Here is a 20,390-nt window from a genome sequence, read left to right as displayed (position 1 = left end):
TTGGTTAAAAAGTAAACGGCATGAACAAGTTTCAGGTTACTGATTTTCATATTTTCAAACACTTGATAGTACATATACAGTACAGTAACTATTTGCATAGCTTAGTCAGTGTGAATAAGAGGAAACCACATTGTTCAGCTGTTGAATTGTGATATTACAGAAAAAACACTTTTTTGAACACTGAAATACACTGAATAGTTTTGTATATATGAAAAGACACAGACACATAGACACTGTAGTTAAAAGCATTGTGCCTGCGAGGATGGCTGAACATAAATTATATATAAAAACAGTTAAATGTACTTATGTTTCCTTTCTTAGACAATATTTAGAAAGTGCTTTAAATAATAAAATGTATGATTAATATGGGAGAGAATACATTCAAAATACATATAGTATTTGTTAAAATCAAACTTAAAATGTGAATACAATCTACTGATGTTTTCATCAACTCTAACTTTTTTATAGTTTATAGTGACAATACGTGCACTTGTGGATTTTATCATTGGTTAAAGAGTGTAAGGATTAATTGGTGTGATCCATTTCCTACAATTTCTTCTCTCTTGTATTTTCATTGCAACTTTACTTTTTACTAATGTTTTTTTTTTTTTTTAATCATTTGTCAGTGTCTAGTTGTGTCAGGAATACGGGTGAAAATTAGCCGTTGAGCTAACCCCGGCACATTTACACGGATGTTGTTATACCTCATTGAAGATTACATCAAAGCCAGCCTATACAAATGGGTTTTAAGTATAGATGGTTATTGTTGCTAGCCTCATGTAGCTTTACCTGCATGTACTATCACCATCCTGACAACCTTAATACATTCACAGTAATAAAGCAGCTCTTGAATAGAGAACAAAAGTTATGAACTGGAAGTCACATCCTTTATTATATCCGTCCACAGTGATGCAATGCTCAGCCTATTGTGTAATACTGACATTATGTTATTTCAAATGACTGAGGTCAGACAGCAGTTAGCTTTTGGCAAGCAGTTTTAACATTAAATCAAACCACATTCCCATAGAATAAAATTGTATTCTCACTAGTTAGAATGGCAACTAAAGTTACTCCACAGTAACATTTTTACTAGTAGAAATTGTATTTCAAGATATCTACAACTTTGATTGTACTGGTCAAAACTAAAGAAAATATATCTAAAAATAGTTTTAAAATTTTAATTGGCAGTTTAAACATTTAATAGCTAGACTGGATATTTATTGCAGATATCCATAATTCAACTCTTCCTAGTCAAAAAGAACAATTTGTTTTGTAGATATCTTAAATGGGAGTTCTTCCTAGTAATAATTATATTGCAGATATCTGGATTGTTCATTCTGGATAGGAAGAATGACGTGGATATCTGAAATTGAAAGCCCCATACACATAAATGGGAAACGTGACGTAATTTGTACTAGTAGGAATGATGTTGTGGATATCTGAAATGACAATTGTAGATAGGAAGAATGTCATTGTGCATATCTGAATTGTTGTTTTTGACTAGGAAGAGTTGAATTATGGATATCTGCAATACATATCCAGTCTAGCTATTAAATGTTAAAATGGCTTTGCCATAGTTAGCTGGCATGTTTGTATAACATTCAACCGAAGACTCAATCAAGCATGATGCTGCTGTAACTTTAAGGAATAAGTCACCACTGTCTGATGTTTGAACATAAATAGCAGATTACAAAGCTGTCAGCTGTTTTAAGGAATATTTTAAACATGCAAGACTGTTTGGTCCGGTGCATTCAGTCAGACAAAAGAGCAACTTACATGGGCTAACATCTCTGTAACGATTCCGATTCTTGTTTTCAGGTAATTTGGCAACCTTGCAAGGGAGTTCACATGACTGCTGACGAATCTCCTGTGACAGAATAAAAAAATATTACATTTACATGACATTAAAGGTCTGACATAACATGAACAGTGCAGGATCCAGGATGTGTCACCATGGCTGTTAGATGCTTTTAAAAAAAGAATATAGGCATGTGTAAAGAATATTGAAAGGGGGACACTTCCTTACGTTATTTAAAAAAAAAACTGTCAACTCCCTAAAAGTGTCATTAGTTGGTGTGTGTGTGTGTGTGTGTGTGTGTGTGTGTGTGTGTGTGTGTGTGTGTGTGTTGAACGTACACACGTCTGAATAAACAGTAAACATAACACAATAATAACACCTGATTCACACTTAGCTGTAATTAACAGATATGTTGTGCAAGAAGCTGTGGACCAACCATTGAAAAGAAGTTAATCAAAAGGCAGTGGTGGAATATAACTAAATACATGTAATCAAGTACTGTACTAAAGGACAGTTTTGTACTTGTACTTTAATTTAAAAATTTCCATTTTATGCTACTTTATACTTCTACTCCACTACAATACAATATTGTACTTTTTACTCCACTACATTTATTTACCAACATTAATTACTTCAGATATTAATACAAAAAATGAACCAACTAATAAATTATGATTATTATAGGTTAAGATACCCAGTATTATAAAGTTGCTGAAATGAGCCCCACATTTACCAGCTGCAACATTAGTGATGCTTACACGTTAATGAATCACTAATTATAATCAAGTGATATTATACATATGGTTCTGAAATGGGACATTCTGCCCTTCACAATGACTATTTTTACTTTTGGTAATGTAAGAATATTTTGATGCTAATTTCATACTTTTGAACTAAAGTTAAGATTTTGAATGCAGGACTTTTACTTGTAGTAAGTCTTTTTACACTGTGGTATTGCTGCTTTTACTAAAGCAAAAGATCCGAGTACTTCTTCATTTCTACACTGACTAAATGTACAATTTGTATGTAAAGTCAATGTAACAGTTTACTGATGGGATGTGCTGCTTGCTTGAGACCCAGGCAGACACATCAATCATCGAATTGATCCGAGCAGTCGGAACACGGACTAAACTGAACACGAACAAGGCTTATAACTAAATTACACGGTAGCTACGCTACTGCAGGCGCATTGGGCATTCGCTATCATTTGGCCTAAAAGTGGCAGCTTCACTAACCACTAGTCCATTTCCACCTTGATTTTGCCGGAGGTCCTACCTGATAAATGGCGCTCCAACTCCCGTTGTCATCGATTTCCCGAAACTCGGCTTCCATTGCTGACAGTCCAGCTGCCACTCCTTTCTCTTCTTTTCCCCCAGATATGGACAACCGCAGCACCCCGGTGATTAAACAATTTGTACTCTAACAGTGTCCCGCAATAGCTGCGAACTGTTCCACCAATATCCTGTAATTCTCAGTACGGCAGCATAGATTACCCTCTCGGCCTGGTGTAGCGGAAACACGCCGCTGGCTCCTCCTACACGGTGTAGCCGCCGTCCGCCGATGGCTGTTAAAGAGCAGAATGGGTTTGGTTTTTTTTAAGAGATTATAATCCGCTCCGTGTCCTCCGGGTGTGAATCTGAATTTAAATCTCCTTATCAGAGCATAATATAACTTTATTTGTAAGAAATAGTCACTTTACTATTCCAGCGGCAGCCGTAGAGATAGACCAGCGAGGACGCGCGGAAGGCATCTTGTGTCTGGAACGTGACGCGTCCGCCTCCGGGAGCGCGCACGTACACTCACGTAATGGTCTGTTTACGTCCAATCTGTGGAGTCTCTGCTGCTGTGACCTGCTGCAGTTTAGTCAACGAAACATTCTAGCTGGTTTAAACTCGCACCGGGGATGATATGGAATTCATTTTGACATTTTAAACATTTATGTCTTCAAGAAGGCCGTGCATAGTGTGACTTTTCAGAGGTCATCATGGATTAGCTGTAGTTCAGTGGCTTTTCTCCAGACAGTGTGACTGACAGCAGGAACAGGGACAAGGGACTTTGGTGCTACAAACGTTAGCTAGCAACGCAACTTAGCTAGACGTATTGATACAGCTTTACTGCTGCGACAGGTATTATTCAAATTCTTGACAAGTTCTTCTGTGTGTCGCTTCATGTGTTGTCTTCTCTTGGCCATCGGCTCACTTCATATGCCTGTGTTTTCCTAGTTGTTGTCTAGCGTTGGCGTTAGCCCTCAGCTGTCGTTGGCTGCTGCTTGCTAATGTGTAGCTATAGTTATTGCCTCCCAGTGGTGGAAAAAGTATTCAAATCTTTTAACGGTAAGTTGCATTAGCAATACCACAATGCAAAATTACTTAATTAAAAGTTTAAGTACTGCATTCAGTAATGTCACTAAAGTAGCACTCAATTATTAGCACAAATAACGTTATATATATATATATATATATATATATATATATATATATATATATATATATATATATATATATATATGAAAGTCCTGTAACTGAAGAAAGGGCTATTTATTAGTTTACCATATAATTTGCATGATACATCTTAATCTGCTGACTACAGCTATCGGATAAATAAATAACATAAATTAGTATATTATTATCCTCTCGAATGAATTTGAAATCACATAAATTGGACATTCTCAGGTTAAGCACCAATACCTCATCATAACAGTAAATATGCATTTTTACATACACCAGTTTGACTCTCACATACACATGACACACCCATTTAATGCACACATACACACAAACTTACTCACCAAAGGATAACACATATAGTAAGTGTTGCATGTGCAAATTATGTAGTGAAGGGTGACTATAAAGAAGTGTCTCCTGAAGATCGTTCTCAACAAAGCTTGTCTATCTCTTTTAGATTCCTGGACTGGTTTGAGATCCTTGAGAGATTCTCAAGGCAGCATGGCTCCCAAAGACATCATGACCAACTCCCATGCCAAATCCATCCTCAATGCCATGAACTCACTTCGCAAGAGCAACACACTCTGTGATATCACCCTGAGAGTGGAGAACACAGATTTTCCAGCTCACCGGATTGTCTTGGCTGCCTGCAGCGACTACTTTTGTGCCATGTTCACCAGTGAGGTAATGCTAAAAATGTTGGAGTGCTCAGAAAAACTTTACAATCTGTAGAGCATACGACACCCTCTGTCCTTTAGGGTTAAATATCCTTCTTAGTTGGAGGACGGAGAGACAGGAAATAGATGTTGTGTACACAGAATAGACCAAGGAGTAAAATTACAGTATAGACAATCAGGATTTCAAAAGTATACATAATAGCCATATATGAAGGATAAGCCAGCGTTTGACTTTACTAAAAAGACACGGGTTGACAAGACAGTTTGCTACAGTATGTAACTAATCCCTCAATGATAAGTTTCTTGTCACTGCACCTGATAGTTTCTGTTTTTGTGACTCTGCAGCTTGCAGAAAAGGGGAAATCTTTTGTCGACATTCAGGGGCTCACTGCAGCGACTATGGAGATCCTGTTGGACTTTGTGTATACAGAAACAGTGCTAGTCACAGTGGAGAACGTACAAGAACTGCTTCCTGCAGCGTGCTTACTTCAGCTCAAAGGTAACTCTAGGAGTGCCTGCTGTACATTCATTTGAAAAGTGTGTGTGTGTGTGTGTGTGTGTGTGTGTGTGTGTGTGTGTGTGCTTAAGCCAGCTGATATTGTTGTGAGTATAGACAGAGGGTATCTGCAGGTCTTGAAAACTGTTAGGAAGCAATTCATTCAATTTCCTCAACAACAACAAAAGGTCTTAGAAGGTATTAAAAAGGTTGAAATTTTAATTTACAAAAGTCTTAAATACAGTGTTTCATTTTGCCTGCCATAGACAGTGATGCTAGTTATTTAATGTTTATGTATCTGATTGCAGGCGGTTGGGAGATGTTCTTCACCTATAAACTAAAAGCTGGATTGTTGCAACAGTAGACTGTGTTTGTAGGAGGCGGTTCAATTCTTTTTAGTTTCAGTCAGCACCATCCGACCTGTGGCAAACACTGTCACTACTGCTAGCTACAGCAACTAGGAAGTTCATTGTCAAATATCATTTTTAGCAAAAACTTTAAATTGGTTCATCCATCCATCCATTTTTTACAGCTTACCCGAGTCACATACGGTACATTTAATCAATCATATTATTAGGAATTCTTGTTATATACGGCTGGGAACTATTAAAAAAGTGATATTATATTAAATAATTATCAGCCATATCATCCTGACTGATTTTCCATCATACTTTCATACTTTTGGACGGTATGATCATAAAACAGCTATTTAATAGAGAAATGTGGTATTTAAAAAGGTCTTAAATTTAACTTGAAGAGGACAGAGCATGACAAACTTATGTTTTTTTGAACATTGTTCTAGTAGAAGCCCAAAATAAAAGTATGAACCTTAAAATAAGCATGATATGTCTCCTTTAATGAACGCTGAAATGAAATCAATTCAATTTCAATTTTATTGTATTTCAAGTGCAATATCACCATAAGACATGGTCTCAAAACACTGTACAACAGGGAATTCAGTAAAAGTTAAGATTAAAAATACAAAAAATACATTAAAATCATTGCGGATACATAGGTACATAAAAGTGAAATAACAAGTGGTACAAAGGTAAAAACAAAAGATAGAGGATGGCTTTGAAATGGCTTTGGCATTTTCAAATTAAGAGTTGTTGAATGACATGAGAGTCCCGTCTATCAGGATTCGGCTGAATTTGAACGATACATGTGTGTTTACTGTATATAAATATATCTTTGTTTTCCTCAGGGGTAAAAAGAGCATGTTGTGATTTTTTGGAGGGTCAGCTTGATCCCACCAACTGCCTGGGCATTCGAGACTTTGCCGAAACACACACTTGCCTCGACCTGATGCAGGCCGCCGAGCTCTTTTCCCAGAAGCATTTCTCCGAGGTGGTTCAGCATGAGGAGTTCATGCTGCTCAGCCAGACAGAAGTTGAAAAGCTCATCAAATGTGATGAAATCCAGGTAAGAAAACTGGATGTCATTATGTTTGGTACGTTACTGTCAGCTGTACTGTGGAGGCTGTTTGATCTGTTGTCACTATAGATAACTAAATATGTTATTTGAAATACCTAAAACCATAATGACATATCTGCCCCCCAATACTTCTATGAATTAGTGCTAAGAAGCCTAAAAAGCAACTTGACTGAAATAGTATAGTGTCAGCTGGCTTTCACAGCTTTCTTATTGTCTTTCAAACACCTTAGTGCGAAAAGAGAAAAGCAAGTACCAACCTGCTGTAATCTCAGCCCCCCCCCCCTAATTCCACTCACTTTTGCGGATTGAGCTGACAAAGAAATTGCCTTTGTGCTCAGGAAATTCCTGTTCCCTACCACACACCTTGCTTTATGAAAACAGTTATTATCACACTGATTTATAGATCATCAAAACTCAAATGGTTCTTCCTGACTATACATGTAATTTACAGTCACGCATAATTTCCCCTTAATATCTGTCATCTTTCTCATGTGAGGAATTTATGGCTTGTTTCACCTTCAGCAGACTGCATTGTTGCACATTGTGTCTTTGCACTTAACACAAATAATTGCAATTGCTGAGCAATTAATGATAATAGTTCTAGATGGAGGGTCTAGCGAGACTAATAAATATTATACAGCAGTTGTCAGCTAACTGTTTAATTAATATGTTGATTTCTGATCTTGAATGTAGCTGTAGTTCTTCTGACTGTATGTGTTGTACTATGTAGGTGGACTCAGAGGAGCCTGTATTTGAAGCCGTGTTAAACTGGGTCAAACACAACCGAAAAGAGCGAGAGCCCTACCTGCCAGACATGCTCGAGTTTGTCCGAATGCCGCTCCTCACCCCCCGCTATATTACAGATGTCATTGATGCCGAGGTGAGCCTGGCGACACTCAGCAAGTTGTCTTATCATACACACATACAAGCTTGGATTATGTGTTGAAGTATTTTATTTATCACAGTTACCACCATAATTACGCAAGTTTTGACACGTTTTAGCCCCTCATTCGGTGTAGCCTGCCATGTCGAGACCTTGTCGATGAAGCCAAGAAATTCCACTTAAGACCAGAGCTAAGGAGTGAGATGCAGGGCCCACGCACACAAGCTAGATTAGGTGGGAATCCTTTCTTTTAGTAGCAATTTAACTATAAGCATGTCTCCTATATTCCTACTTTGTGAGCCACACTGATAGTAAAAGGGATTTATGGGTCTTTTCAGGTGCCAAAGAAGTCCTGTTGGTTATAGGCGGGTTTGGCAGCCAACAATCACCAATAGACATAGTTGAGAAATATGACCCGAAAACACAAGAATGGAGCTCCCTTCCTGTACGTATTGAATATTTGAAAGCAAATCTTGTGATGTTTTTTTTTATCCCAGTGGATTGGGCTATTACAGACAGGTGTGTCTTTAACAGAACATTGCACGGAAAAGGCGTTATGTCGCCACGGTGTCTCTCCACGATCGAGTTTATGTGATCGGAGGCTACGATGGTCGGTCGAGGCTCAGCTCCGTGGAGTGCCTGGACTACACAGCTGACGAGGACGGTGTTTGGTACACCGTCGCCACCATGAATGTGCGCCGTGGCCTCGCTGGAGCCACGACACTCGGAGGTAAGCGTTTTTCTGTTTTGTTTTTTTTTCTCTTCCAAATGACTCACGCCTTCACCGATGTTTCCTTTCGGTGAAATCCTGTGAATACAATATTTTGTTCCATCTTATATGGCTCTCAACAGACATGATCTATGTTGCCGGTGGCTTCGATGGCAGCAGGCGTCACACCAGCATGGAGCGATACGACCCAAACATTGACCAGTGGAGCATGCTGGGAGATATGCAGACAGCTAGAGAGGGAGCTGGTCTGGTGGTGGCCAGTGGACTCATATATTGTCTAGGTATGGACAGATAATCCTGACGTCTCATTCTTTGATAACTTTCACACCCCTCCCTGTCCAATATCTGTTTTTAGACTGAAGATACAACACCCTTTCACATCAGTCCTGTCAGGGAAATTCAGATACTATTAATCCAAGGGAAAGAGAGTCCTTGAAGCCGCAAAAGTGAAACATGAAATAATACCATTAAAGCAAACATAAATCCCACATTTGTGTAGCTTCACCTTGGTCACATCCTCACTCTCTCTCCGGTCCGGCTCTTAGAATCGGTCAAAATGAATTTCTCCAGAAGTAAACAGTTTTCAGGCTTGTCAGCGGTAATTCTTGATAGATGATTCAGTTCACGGTCCATTACTGAACCAAAGACATCGGGATACTCACCCTCTGAAGTTTATGTCAGTTTAACTGGGCTAACAAATACTTACTAATAATGCTTTGATGGTTGACTAACTCTTAAAGATGCACTATAAACAGAGTTGAAGACACTCGCTAATCTAGCAACATTAAGGCTACAAACAACCCATAATGCAACACTCTTGATCTTAACACTGATGAATATCTGGTGTTGTGAAAACAATACAATCCCACTTTTTTCAAACGCAATTTCCAGAAAAATACATTCAGGCCAATACGGTAGATGGCTAATCAGTTTAGATGTAGCTCATATTGACAAAATGTAGTAAACTGGTCTCAGGATGCCGCTTACAGCTTACAATTATTCACATTATCGATTCACCTGACAGTTATTTTCTCAACACAATTTCCTATTGGTTAAGATGAATTTAATTTGCAGATTTTGTATAAAGATATTTAATTTACTATTATATAAGACAAAGAAAATTAGAAAATCTTAACAAATGAGAAGTTGGAACGAGAAAATGTTTGGCATTTTTGCTTGAAAAATTATTCGATTATCGAAATAGTTGGCGATTATTTTTCCATCAGTCAATTAATGCACTAACCCTTGCAGCTCTACTGTCATTTCCTGATATTTCTTCATAGGTGGATACGATGGCCTAAATATCCTGAATTCAGTGGAGCGGTATGACCCACACACAGGCCACTGGACAAGTGTTACACCAATGGCCACCAAGCGGTCAGGTAGGTAAGAAAACAGAATGAAGTCAAAAATGGCAGCTAACTGTGTGCGTTACAGTTTATCTGAGACTTTTCTGCTGTTTTCAGGGGCTGGTGTGGCTTTACTCAACGACCACATCTACGTAGTGGGAGGCTTTGATGGTGTTTCACACCTCGACTCCGTTGAGGTTTACAACATCAGAACAGACTATTGGACCACTGTAGCCAGCATGACGACGCCTCGATGTTACGTAGGAGCAACTGTTCTCAGAGGACGTCTCTACGCCATCGCTGGGTAAGAAAATGTGTCCTAATGTCCTTCTGTCTGTGACAGTGGGTTTAAAGGATAGGTTCAAGTTTATCTTAGCACAACACTCTCTCTATACGGGCCCTAGTCTCGCATTGCCAGACCTTCCTCCACAGCGCCGCGGAGGAAGGTCTGGCTATTCTACAAAGCATTCCGGGATGGGAGAAAAACGTGCTCTGCTTTATTGGCATTTCTTTAAACCAATCACAATCGTCTTGGGCGGCGCTAAGTGCGGGACGCAGATACGTATACGTAAATATATATTACCTCTGCAAAGGAACTCGGAAAGGAACTCGTTTTGGTGGAACACGTGTACTTAGGGAGGCGAGCTCTTGAAATAAAATGTCTGTCGAGTGTGTGATGAGAATTTTACAACAAAAAAAAAGATAAATATTATTTGATTGACGGTTGTAGCTCATTTCCCAAATCGACCGGAGTTTAGAATGGCAACACAAAGAAAGCTGAAGGGGGCAGACATCCGGCCGAAAATGAGGGACATCTGGTGGAACCTCCGGCGTCACCGGCACTATCCCGTAAATGACACGTCGTCGATATAGACTATACGGGCCCTGAATGATACCCTCGTAGCACGACTACACTGTAAGAAATCAGGAACAAAATCAAAAGTTTTTGTTCCGCACAAAAATGCATCCTGAAGATAGCCTAAGCTAAGCTAAGCAAAGCTTCAGCAGTCTCAGTGAGCCAAATCAGGTTTATTGCTGGTGTTTTGTCCCAGCAATTCAACTAACAGGCATGTCCCTCCACTGCGGCTGAGCAAGCAAACACTGTTCGGGAAAAAAAATTTAAATAGGGAAATTTGTACTAAAAAAAGTCTGTACCTTTGGAAGACGTTCACTTGATTTGGCTTCAGAATGCATTTTTGCACAGAACAAGGACTCCGACAAAAAAGTTAAACCAGCCTCAACTTGGGACATCATCCGGAAAAGCGTTGTTGGCCAATCAAATACATGCAAGAGCCCATTCCTGGTAGATTACTTTGTACCATGAATACCACTTTTATCCAAAGCGAATTACAATACGTGCATTCAACCATGTGGCTACAACCCCAAGATCCCAACTTCATCAAATATGCGGATCTACTTAGAGTGCTACATTTAGAGACAATACGGGATAGAGAGGTTTCGTTTTTTTTATGTTATGGGCCAAGGTGCAGTCTGAACGGATGAGTTTTCAGTCTGCGAGTACCTGGTGTTCGTTGCCAAGATTTCCACTGTTATAACTTTCCAGAGTGTTAAAATCCTACCTCATAGCATTATAAACTTCAGTGTAGTGTTTTTCCGTCTGATAAGCCTTCTAACTCGTGAATCTGTTACTCAAACTGGACTTCCTGGATTACATTTAATCATCTCACCTCACTTTGTTTCCCGGTACAGTGTTTCCAGTTGAGCTGCAGTTAGAGAAATGTTTACTTAAAACAATAAAACTGTGGAAGATCCACTGGATTGGTCTAACTCGGATTCCTGAAGCCTCATCTTTGCTTTCGATGAACTTTTGAATATATTTTTGCACAAGAAGAGGACAGTGGATTTTATCCCCCATCACTTACATTGAAATTACATCAACATTTTAATGTTCATATGGGCACCTGACTATTATTTTAGGAAAGAATGAAAAAAAAAAAAAAAGAGCTGCAAGTGTATTATAACACTTCTTCTTTAATCTTCTTTGTCTCTTGTTATTGGACAAGTTATCAAGTTTATCTGGATAATTATATTTCTGTGTCATTCTCGACTGAGAAGTGCTGATTGTTGTGGTCAAACCCTCTCTTCCTCTCCTTTTGTCTCACTTCTCTCTGCAGATATGATGGGAACTCTCTCCTCAGCAGTATTGAATGTTACGACCCGGTCATCGACTCCTGGGAGGTCGTCACCTCGATGGCGACGCAGCGGTGTGACGCTGGCGTCTGTGTTCTACGAGAAAAGTAATCTTTGCCAAGAACAAGAACCACAAGAGGGAAAAAAAAAAAAAAAGCATATGGGAAGACAGGCAGCTAGACTTTGCTAAAATGCCACTAAAAGAGAGCCACACAAAAGGGAGATGTCTGTTCGCCAGAATGCAAATAAGTACTCTCAAAAACAGAATAGGTGCAGCAGTTTGGGCTGCCTTCTCTACTGGATGGTCAACCCTTCGACAGTTGGACTGTGCAACGGAGATTCAGCTTCGCCGGGGTGGACGTCACCTCAAAAGAGGCCTCCATGGAGCCCATCACCACTTGCATGACTCTCTTCGGTGGTACTTGTTGCTTTCGTTACCTGTGAGATTATTTTTTCATTTTGTCTTCAAAGTGCAATATATTTCTACTCATCATAACAGAAAAAAAGATGGAGTTGATTTAGACTCTGGTTGCTGCTATATGCCTTATAACTTTGGCCTACATCAAACAGTGAACATCCGTGTTGCCTCCCATTTGACTTCAATGATAGTTCCAGTACATTGGCTTATTATCGAGTGTACTCATTTGGCATTTGTTATGTCCTTAATGGGTCATTAATTCAAGCCCTTTTGTAATTCTTTCTGTAAACACTGCTTCTAGATTCAAATCACTTTAATTCAGACGGTTTATTAAGTATTGTTGCTCTCAGAATATAAATTTAGAGATCAATATTGTTTTAGAAAATGACTGAATTGTACCAGTTGACTATGGTTATTTTGTCCCTGAAAAATCACAAAGTAATAAGTATGAGGTGCATGTGATTTTTTTCTTTTTTTTTTTTCTTCCTCAGCTCATAAATCTGGATATCTACATGTAGGACACAAAATCCTAGCATCACTGTTGCCTGCGAAGTGAATAAAAACACTTAGAACTGACGCCTTTTAGCCTCTCAGTCTGTAAACTCCCGATAAGTGAAGCAGAGAGACATATTTGCTTCACACGTCGTCAGCTGAGTCAGTGGCACTGAGTCAGTGGCATCATCATTCACATCCACAGAGCAAATGTGACTCATCATCCATCCACATGAAGCAGTTTAATGTCTCAAGTTCACCAAACTGTACAAGGTAGACGTGTCCATTTTATCCCTGTGCACCGTTTTAACATGAAAACTGAATGTCCACATGCTACCTAATTACCAAAAATGGCTGGATGGCATGATAAGGTTTAATATTTGTGATTTTGAGTGAAATGTCTCAACATCTATTGGATCGATTTGCTTTAAAATTTCGTACGAACATTCATGTTCCACTCTGAATAAATTCTAATACCTTTTGTGGTCCTCTTCATCCAGCGCCATCATCAGGTACATTTTCATTTGTCCAATACTTATGACTAAATACCTGCTAAATGAATGACATTTCCATCAGCTGCAGCTGTAGCCTACATTGTGTAACTTACACAGATTCTTTACTTGTGTAAGTCAGTCAGTCCAAAAATTTAAACATGCTCAATTATAGGTAAAATTACTTAATTTAAAATTATACTTAGTGTACATATAAGTAATAATCAGCCAAATGTTGTTAATGTACTTCCTCCAGGCAGTCCACATGGATGTATTATTACAGTATATTAACGGATGCGTGCATGCGTTAACCCCGTTTCGGTTTTTAACGAAACAACGCTGTGAATTATTTATAATAATAAAGTGAGTAGTAGCAGTGGGGGGGGGGAATTACAATTTACACTCTGTTAGAGAGAAATCACCACACACACACACACACAGGACCAGCGCCCTGAGCTGGGGGGCGGGGGGGCGGCGGTACGGTGCCTTGCTCAAGAGCACCTGGCAGTGACCAGGAGGTGATCTCTCCAGCTACCATTCCACACGCTGTACTTTTTTGGTCCGTACTGGGACTTGAACCAGCGACCCTCCGGTTCCCAACAAGCAGGCTTTGGCTTGTTTTCTTTTATTTGGAAATAGGGAACTCTGATCTACCACCTACTCCAGTAAGGGCGCTAACGCTCCTCTAACGCCAGTTGCAACTCGCCATTAAACAAGAAGAAGAAGAAACGCTTGCGAGACGCCACCATGGATGGAGTTTTGAAGAATCTTTAATAGAGCTTTCGCTCAGTGGGACAGCCCAAAACAAGTCAGTCCGTGAGTGTAGACCTGGACCGTTCATCATCCATGGTGTGGACATTGGGATTGCATGTCTTCATTTACGTTCGCTGGATAACGTTACAACAAGTATAAGGTGACTGACAACAACCATAGACTGTAATATTATACAGTATATGGTTACAGAAAGGTTACAACCGAACTCTTCTTCGCTTCCCCGGAGTCAATGTGCACGGGCGGATAGGCTGGAGGAACAGCGCCACTCTAATTGCAACTCAAAAGTGTGTAAGTTTGCCAACTAACTAACGAATAACACTAGTAACGTTACCGCCGGCAAAACACCTCCGCCATTTAAGTCCATCTGCTTTATAACCAATGTCAAAGCAAGCGATTGATACGCCTATTTGGAAAATAATACATCTGCAGAGTGTATTCACCGCTGTTTCTGACCGCGAGTAGCCCTACTTGGTTTGTTTTTCAGGGGCGGATTGAATGATTTTGAGGCCCCAGACAAAAACCGTCCGTCTTATTTTTCTTTTCTTTTGGGGGCAGTCGGCATTCATTTGGGCCGACCCGACATGTTCAGTCGGGGACAGGGCAGTCGGGACTCGCCCGGAAATGGGGAGCGGATGAGCCGCTCAAAATCTGACGAAAATCTTTTAAACTGACCTTTGTCAATCTGAAAAGAAGACAGATTCAGCAACTGCATGGCCTTTTTCTCGCTTAAAATGTTTTCAGAAACACGTTTCGGTGAACTATTTTAGTACAATATGAGATCATATTCTGAACAAGCCGCCATGACAGTCTGGCTGTGTATTTCCCAAGGGGGTAAGCTTCTCCTCAGGTCGCGAACCTCCTATGGCGCCATTTTAATGCTACAAAGCGATCACCTGACGTTAGCATTCCATTGACTGCCATTCATTTTGACGTCACTTTGACAGCGAATAACTTTACATCTAAAGCGTTTAAAGACTCTATTTGTCCATTGTTTATTTCTAAAGAAACACGACAATGTAAAAAAGGCTCCATTACCTTGTACCTCACGTTATGGCTCCGTAGCAGACGTTTTTGTAAAAATAGGCTAACGATTGTGTCATAACCACGCGACTTACTGTCGCATAGTAGAGGAATTACCGTATAGTACAGGAGAAGCGCGCAGGCAGTTTCATCTCACATTAGCTGTTTAAGTGTGATTACTAATGTTAACTAGTATTTTAGTGATCAATAATTAGCCTGTGCCTATGTTATCTCCTTACATATACCTACGTTCTCCGTCTCTGCAAGATTGGGAATGATTGAGATTTCTCTTGGCACAGCTACCAGAAGACTTACAACTTTCAGACAGGTTGCTAACGTCACATTTACGTCGTCTCTCTCAGTTGGAGGCTGCTCAGTAACGCTCAGCGCTCACCGGAAAAGTGCTTCTAACGGCCTTCACTGGTCCAGAGCAACGGGATCTGTTGGTCCATTCTTATATACAGTCTATGGTATTTCCGGAGAAAAAAGACCCACGTGACGCGTTCGTCCAATCAGCTGCCGGTTTTCATTTTCTGGGAAATAATCAGACTGTTAATGGAAACAATACAGAGCAGCGCCGCCTGCTGGTATGGAGATGTATTAGGTTTAGCGCTCGCGCAGAGCGTACACTCAAGTCGGCGTCGCCTCAGTGTGTTCTGAGGCATTTTTTGGACCTCGGGACCCGACTGATCAGTCCGACTGGCTTTTCTGCCGACGGTCGGCCCATCTGGTTGGTGTGTCAGGGCCCTAAGGCAGAATCTCTCCCAGACAGGCCCTCGATTGGGTCCAGGTGAGCAGAGCCGTTCGTGACTGAGTCAGGGTGTGCGGTCGGGGTGCGCGGCCGGTGTTACACCGAAATCTGTGACCCGTCGTGATCTGTGTCCCTCCTGTTAAAAGCATAGTGCCCCCCTCCGTGGTTAAGGTTGGGGACAAGGGTTTGGTTCAGGTTGAGGTAGGGGGAACCGATCTCGATGGGTCACAGATTTTGGTGTAACACTGGAAAAGCGCCGTAGCCTAGTGTTTATAAAACGAGTTTTGAGGGGTGGGGGTTAGGCAAGTAGTAGGCCTATCATGATTTCTTTAGGCTACACTGTAAATTGTGACAACTGTGTGTATTAGTACCACCTGAAGCCATCTATCCCCCTTTCCAGACGCACCAGTCGCGCTTTGGTGACGGCCAGCGGTGCACTCCATCGTATTTGTGATTAGGCGACGTCTCGCCAGCCACTCCAAAGTCGCTGTTGGTGTGGCGAGTTCGGGAATTAGCCTCGTTAAATTCCACTCCTCCCCCTTAATTTGATAGTCATTGAGGACCTGCTGTGACGCATCCAAGGTGGCGCGCGCCATCGTGACGTCAAACTGACGTAATATTTTGCGAGCACAGCTCTTTTTTTTTTAGCGGCGCGCGACAAAGCGGAAACGGGAGGCCTGAACGGGTTCGCCGAAAACCGGATGCCAGGACTCTCACAGTGACTGCTAGTCTCTCTTGTAAACGTACTGGGTTAAGATGAGTTCTTTTATGGTGAATGAAAGGCTTGATCCCACCAAGTAGGTCATCCAATCAAATCGAAGCATTGACGGCAATGCTGCTGCCAGTTCTGCCATTGTTTATCTTTTTCTTCTTCTTCTAGTCCGTAGAAAGAGCAACGTCGGTAGCCTTTGCTCATTAGCGCCACCTCTGTTCAGGAGAAGACTGCAACTAGTGTCGCGAGCACCAGCGCAGATATAAATAGTCACGGCGATCCCATGACGTCACATTTCCACGCGCCAGATGGGCTGCGTCTAGTGTATAAGACCCTTTAAATGGCCGTGATTGCTCGCGGGGGTCGCGGCCCCTCTGGAATGCAGCACAGACGCGCCCAGTGGAAAACAGGGGTTAGGACAGATAATTGTATTGCGGCTGAAAGAGTCGGATTGGTGCATCCCTAATTTTCACCTGCAGTTTCATCTTCCATTGTGGAATGTGGACAGTACTGTGAGTGACATCAGAGTTCAACCACTGACTGTGACTTTGTTGCAGACCACCTTTTGCTGATGCTAACATGCCTAAAAATAGCCAAACCAAGCGGGCAAGGGACGCTGCACGCAAGAGGAGGGCAGAGGAAACGCCAGAGAAGCGAGCAGAGCGTCTGGCAAGACATGCTGTGCGCATGGCTGAGAAGAGGGCAGAGGAAACACCGGAGGAGCGAGCAGAGCGCCTGGCAAAAGACGCTGCGCGCTTGGCTAAGAAGAGGGCACGCCTAGCGCGTGACCTTCGACGACACATGGAGCAGGTTCTCCCTGACAGGCAGCAGCTCTGGGTTCAGGAGAAGAACTGCAGTCTGGACCAAGAGGACCCAGAGCCTCCACAGATTAAAGAGGAACAGGAGGAGGTCTGCACCAGTCAGGTGGCAGAGCAGCTTGTACTGAAGCAGGAGACTGATGCCTTTATGTCTCCTGCTCATGAGGAAAGTGACCACCAGGTAAGAGACTCCGGATCAACTAGAAAAGTAAGATCAAATGCAGAGCTAAAGAAAGGACATCACAGAAGCAGAAGTCACAGTAAACATTTAAACAACCCTTACTTGTCAGAAAAACATAATTCAATATGTTTCATATTTAACCATCATAATAAATCTGTAGTTGTTTGGGGCTCTTTTTAGTTAGGAGCCCCTGGCAGTTGCCTAACTTGCCTAATGGTAAGGTCTGCCCTTAAGTACAAGTTGGTAAATTCCTAGTCTATATTCTTGACGTTCCACTTCCTGGATTGCTCCGTTGCCGCCAGAAAATCTGATGGATTTCACTCATTTAGGCCGGATATCTGTTGCCTTGGGCTTCCTTTGTGTTGTAATTCTAAACTCCGGTGGATTTATGAGGACTATGGTTAACTGCTCCTCAGATCTCTGCAGGGTAAATCCAGGCAGCTAGCTAGACTATCTGTCCAACCTGAGTTTTCTGTTGCATGACTTAAACAACTTTTAAACGTACACGTTCCACCAAAACAAGTTCCTTCCGAGCCTATTTTGCAGCGGCACCGCGGCTTTTCTCCGGTACTTAGCACCGCCCAAGACGATTGTGATTGGTTTAAAGAAATGCCAATTAACCAGAGCACGTTTTCCTCCCATCCCTGAATGCTATGTGTAGTAGCCAGACCCTCCTCCAGCGTGCTTCGGAGGAGGGTCTGCGAGACTAGCGAGACTAGTAAATAACACACTTTGCATGGCAATGTTCTTACACATTACATACGCACACATCTGTGCGTATGCACGGTTGATAAATGAGGCCCCAGGTTGTTTTTTTTTCCTTGAGTAAGAGTGCATTTCCTTGTTGTATGACTTGAATCACTCACTCATGAATTTCTGATTTTCTTAGGCCAGGAATCGGTATTGGGACTGAAAGAGTCAGATCGATGCAACCCTAATTTTTCACCTACATTTTTATCTTCTATTGTGCAATGTGGAGGATAGTGTGCGTGACATCAGAGTTCAACCACTGACTGTGACATCTAATCTTTGTTACAGACCACCTTTCCTGATGCTCACTTGCCTAAAGAAAGCCGTGCACATGCAGCCGAATCAGATGAAGCACGAGCTGCGCGCCGGGGGAGCAACACTGTGTGCATGGTTAGGATGAGGGCAGAAAAAACACTGGAAAAGCGAGAAGAGCTCCTGACAAAAGATGCGGCGCGCAAGGCTAAAACGAAAGCAGAGGAAACGCCTGCGAAGCGAGCAGAGCGCCTGGCAAGAAATGCTGTGCGCATGGCTGAGAAGAGGGCAGAGGAAACGCCGGAGGAGCGAGCAGAGCGCCTGATGAAAGACGCTGTGCGCATGGCTGAGAAGAGGGCAGAGGAAACACCGGAGGAGCGAGCAGAGCGCCTGATAAAAGATGCTGTGCGCAATGCTAAAATGAGAGCAGAGGAAACGCCGGAGAAGCGAGCAGAGCGCCTGATGAAAGACGCTGTGCGCAGTGCTAAAATGAGAGCAGAGGAAACGCCGGAGAAGCGAGCAAAGCGTCTGGCACGAGTTGCTGCATACAGGGCTAAAAGAAGGGCACGACGGGCACAGGGCCTTCAACATCAAAAGGAGAAGTTTCTCCCTGACCAGCAGCAGCTCTGTATCGAGGAGAGGAACTGCAACCCCAACTTTTCAGAGCTGTGTGAAAAACCATTCCTTTGTGAGACCTGCGGCAAAACATTCAGGAACATTTCGTTATTGAAAAGCCATATGGCAATCCACAAAAGCGAGAGACCATATTTGTGCAAAACATGTGGGAAAGATTTCAAACTTGCCGTTATCTTGAAAGCCCACATGAGAACCCACACAGTTAGGAAGCCGTGCGATTGTAAGACCTGCGGAAAAAGATTAAGTTGCGTTTCATCATTGAAAAGCCATATGACAATCCACACAGGTGAGAGACCATATTTGTGCCAAATATGTGGGAAAGATTTCCGACTTGCCGGTATCTTGAAATCCCACATGAGAACCCACATAGGTAAGAAGCTGTATACTTGTGAAACATGTAGGAGAGATTTCAGTGTTAGGTGTGCTTTTATTGTCCATATGAGAACTCACACAGGTGAGAAGCCATAGTTTTGCAAAAACTCTGATGAATGATTTTTTTCAAGTATTTGAATTGGAAAGGCATACAAAAAGCATACAGTGAGAAACAAAACAAGTAAGGAGCCACATGAATGCAAGTTTTTCTCAAATCTAATTTCTAACACAACAATCCAAAAACAGTACAACCTCTTTGGTTGCAGCATCTTTGTAACTATAAAAAGCTTTTCCCATAAAAAATTAGGTCACAATATGTTATTGTAATGATGTTATACATTATCAACAATGACAGCAGGTTCTGTTAAATTAACCAGTTTTTTTGCATGCATATTACTGCATTACTCATATTTCTGTTAGTAACAGTATTTCTTTATAACAATCATTATCTCCCACATCTTTGAAAAATCTTTGTTGCACAATGGGTCCATTGTTTTCAAGGAAAAACAAACACATTGTAGATGGTGCTGTGCTCAAATAGTTTTGTTAACAATTCAAATATTTCTTTAAATTTCATATTTTTAGTCTGATGTTCCCAACTTGATGGATTGAGAGATAGCGTTAACTACAGCCGATAAACAACCCAAGTTGTAGTAGTGCATATGATTAGTGATTAGTGCCTAAAGCAATGTCGGCTGTTATAGCTGACATTTTTGATCTTATGTATGTATTCTAACAATAAAGCTTTGTATTGTGATTAT

At 41.4% G+C, this 20,390-nt stretch overlaps 3 protein-coding genes across 8 annotated transcripts in view; 2 read left to right on the top strand and 1 right to left on the bottom strand.

Moving 5' to 3' along the window:
• The window catches only part of LOC116043599 (tyrosine-protein phosphatase non-receptor type 1), a 9,869-nt gene extending 6,370 nt beyond the window's left edge, over positions 1–3,499 (bottom strand). Inside the window, exons 1-2 of the mRNA XM_031290414.2 lie at positions 3,074–3,499; positions 1,777–1,867 (exon numbers count right to left, since the gene is read on the bottom strand). Coding sequence (XP_031146274.1) covers positions 1,777–1,867; positions 3,074–3,130 — 148 coding nt within the window. The 5' untranslated portion in view covers positions 3,131–3,499. The remainder of the gene's footprint in view (positions 1–1,776; positions 1,868–3,073) is intronic.
• The window catches only part of klhl12 (kelch-like family member 12), a 26,186-nt gene extending 12,833 nt beyond the window's left edge, over positions 1–13,353 (top strand). Inside the window, exons 1-13 of one of the 5 annotated variants that reach the window (XM_031290384.2) lie at positions 3,631–3,924; positions 4,021–4,131; positions 4,700–4,926; positions 5,265–5,418; positions 6,620–6,837; positions 7,580–7,729; positions 7,852–7,966; positions 8,071–8,177; positions 8,267–8,462; positions 8,585–8,743; positions 9,746–9,844; positions 9,929–10,115; positions 11,947–13,353. In XM_031290384.2, the coding sequence (XP_031146244.1) occupies positions 4,074–4,131; positions 4,700–4,926; positions 5,265–5,418; positions 6,620–6,837; positions 7,580–7,729; positions 7,852–7,966; positions 8,071–8,177; positions 8,267–8,462; positions 8,585–8,743; positions 9,746–9,844; positions 9,929–10,115; positions 11,947–12,073 (1,797 nt within the window). In that variant the 5' untranslated portion in view covers positions 3,631–3,924; positions 4,021–4,073 and the 3' untranslated portion in view covers positions 12,074–13,353. Of the gene's footprint in view, positions 1–3,561; positions 3,925–4,020; positions 4,132–4,699; positions 4,927–5,264; positions 5,419–6,619; positions 6,838–7,579; positions 7,730–7,851; positions 7,967–8,070; positions 8,178–8,266; positions 8,463–8,584; positions 8,744–9,745; positions 9,849–9,928; positions 10,116–11,946 lie in introns of those variants that run through there. The other 4 variants (XM_031290386.2, XM_031290385.2, XR_004899085.1 and 1 more) reach the window with 4 other exon arrangements.
• LOC116043590 (zinc finger protein 37-like) lies at positions 12,308–20,390 on the top strand. Of its 2 annotated transcripts, none has more exons than XM_031290396.2 (3): positions 12,308–12,402; positions 17,178–17,619; positions 18,658–20,390. In XM_031290396.2, the coding sequence occupies exons 1-3, from the start codon at positions 12,344–12,346 to the stop codon at positions 19,723–19,725; spliced, it is 1,569 nt and encodes a 522-aa protein (XP_031146256.1). In that variant the 5' UTR covers positions 12,308–12,343; the 3' UTR covers positions 19,726–20,390. The 2 variants fall into 2 exon arrangements, with proteins under 2 accessions (XP_031146256.1, XP_031146257.1); XM_031290397.2 differs by lacking the exon at positions 12,308–12,402 and adding an exon at positions 14,184–14,421.

This window comes from Sander lucioperca, chromosome 12, assembly GCF_008315115.2.
Source record: "Sander lucioperca isolate FBNREF2018 chromosome 12, SLUC_FBN_1.2, whole genome shotgun sequence".
In the NCBI taxonomy this organism is placed as follows: Eukaryota; Metazoa; Chordata; class Actinopteri; order Perciformes; family Percidae; genus Sander; species Sander lucioperca.
The sequence above is the reverse complement of the archived record's forward strand: the minus strand, read 5'-3'. Positions and strand labels throughout refer to the sequence as shown.

Bases quoted from the DNA above. Each gene is read 5' to 3' on its own strand.
- LOC116043590 (XM_031290396.2), top strand. From the start codon at position 12,344: ATGGAGCCCATCACCACTTGCATGACTCTCTTCGGTGGTACTTGTTGC. The intron at 12,403-17,177 runs GTGAGATTATTT...ACTTTGTTGCAG, and splicing joins ACTTGTTGCTTTCGTTACCT to ACCACCTTTTGCTGATGCTA. The intron at 17,620-18,657 runs GTAAGAGACTCC...TCTTTGTTACAG, and splicing joins ATGAGGAAAGTGACCACCAG to ACCACCTTTCCTGATGCTCA.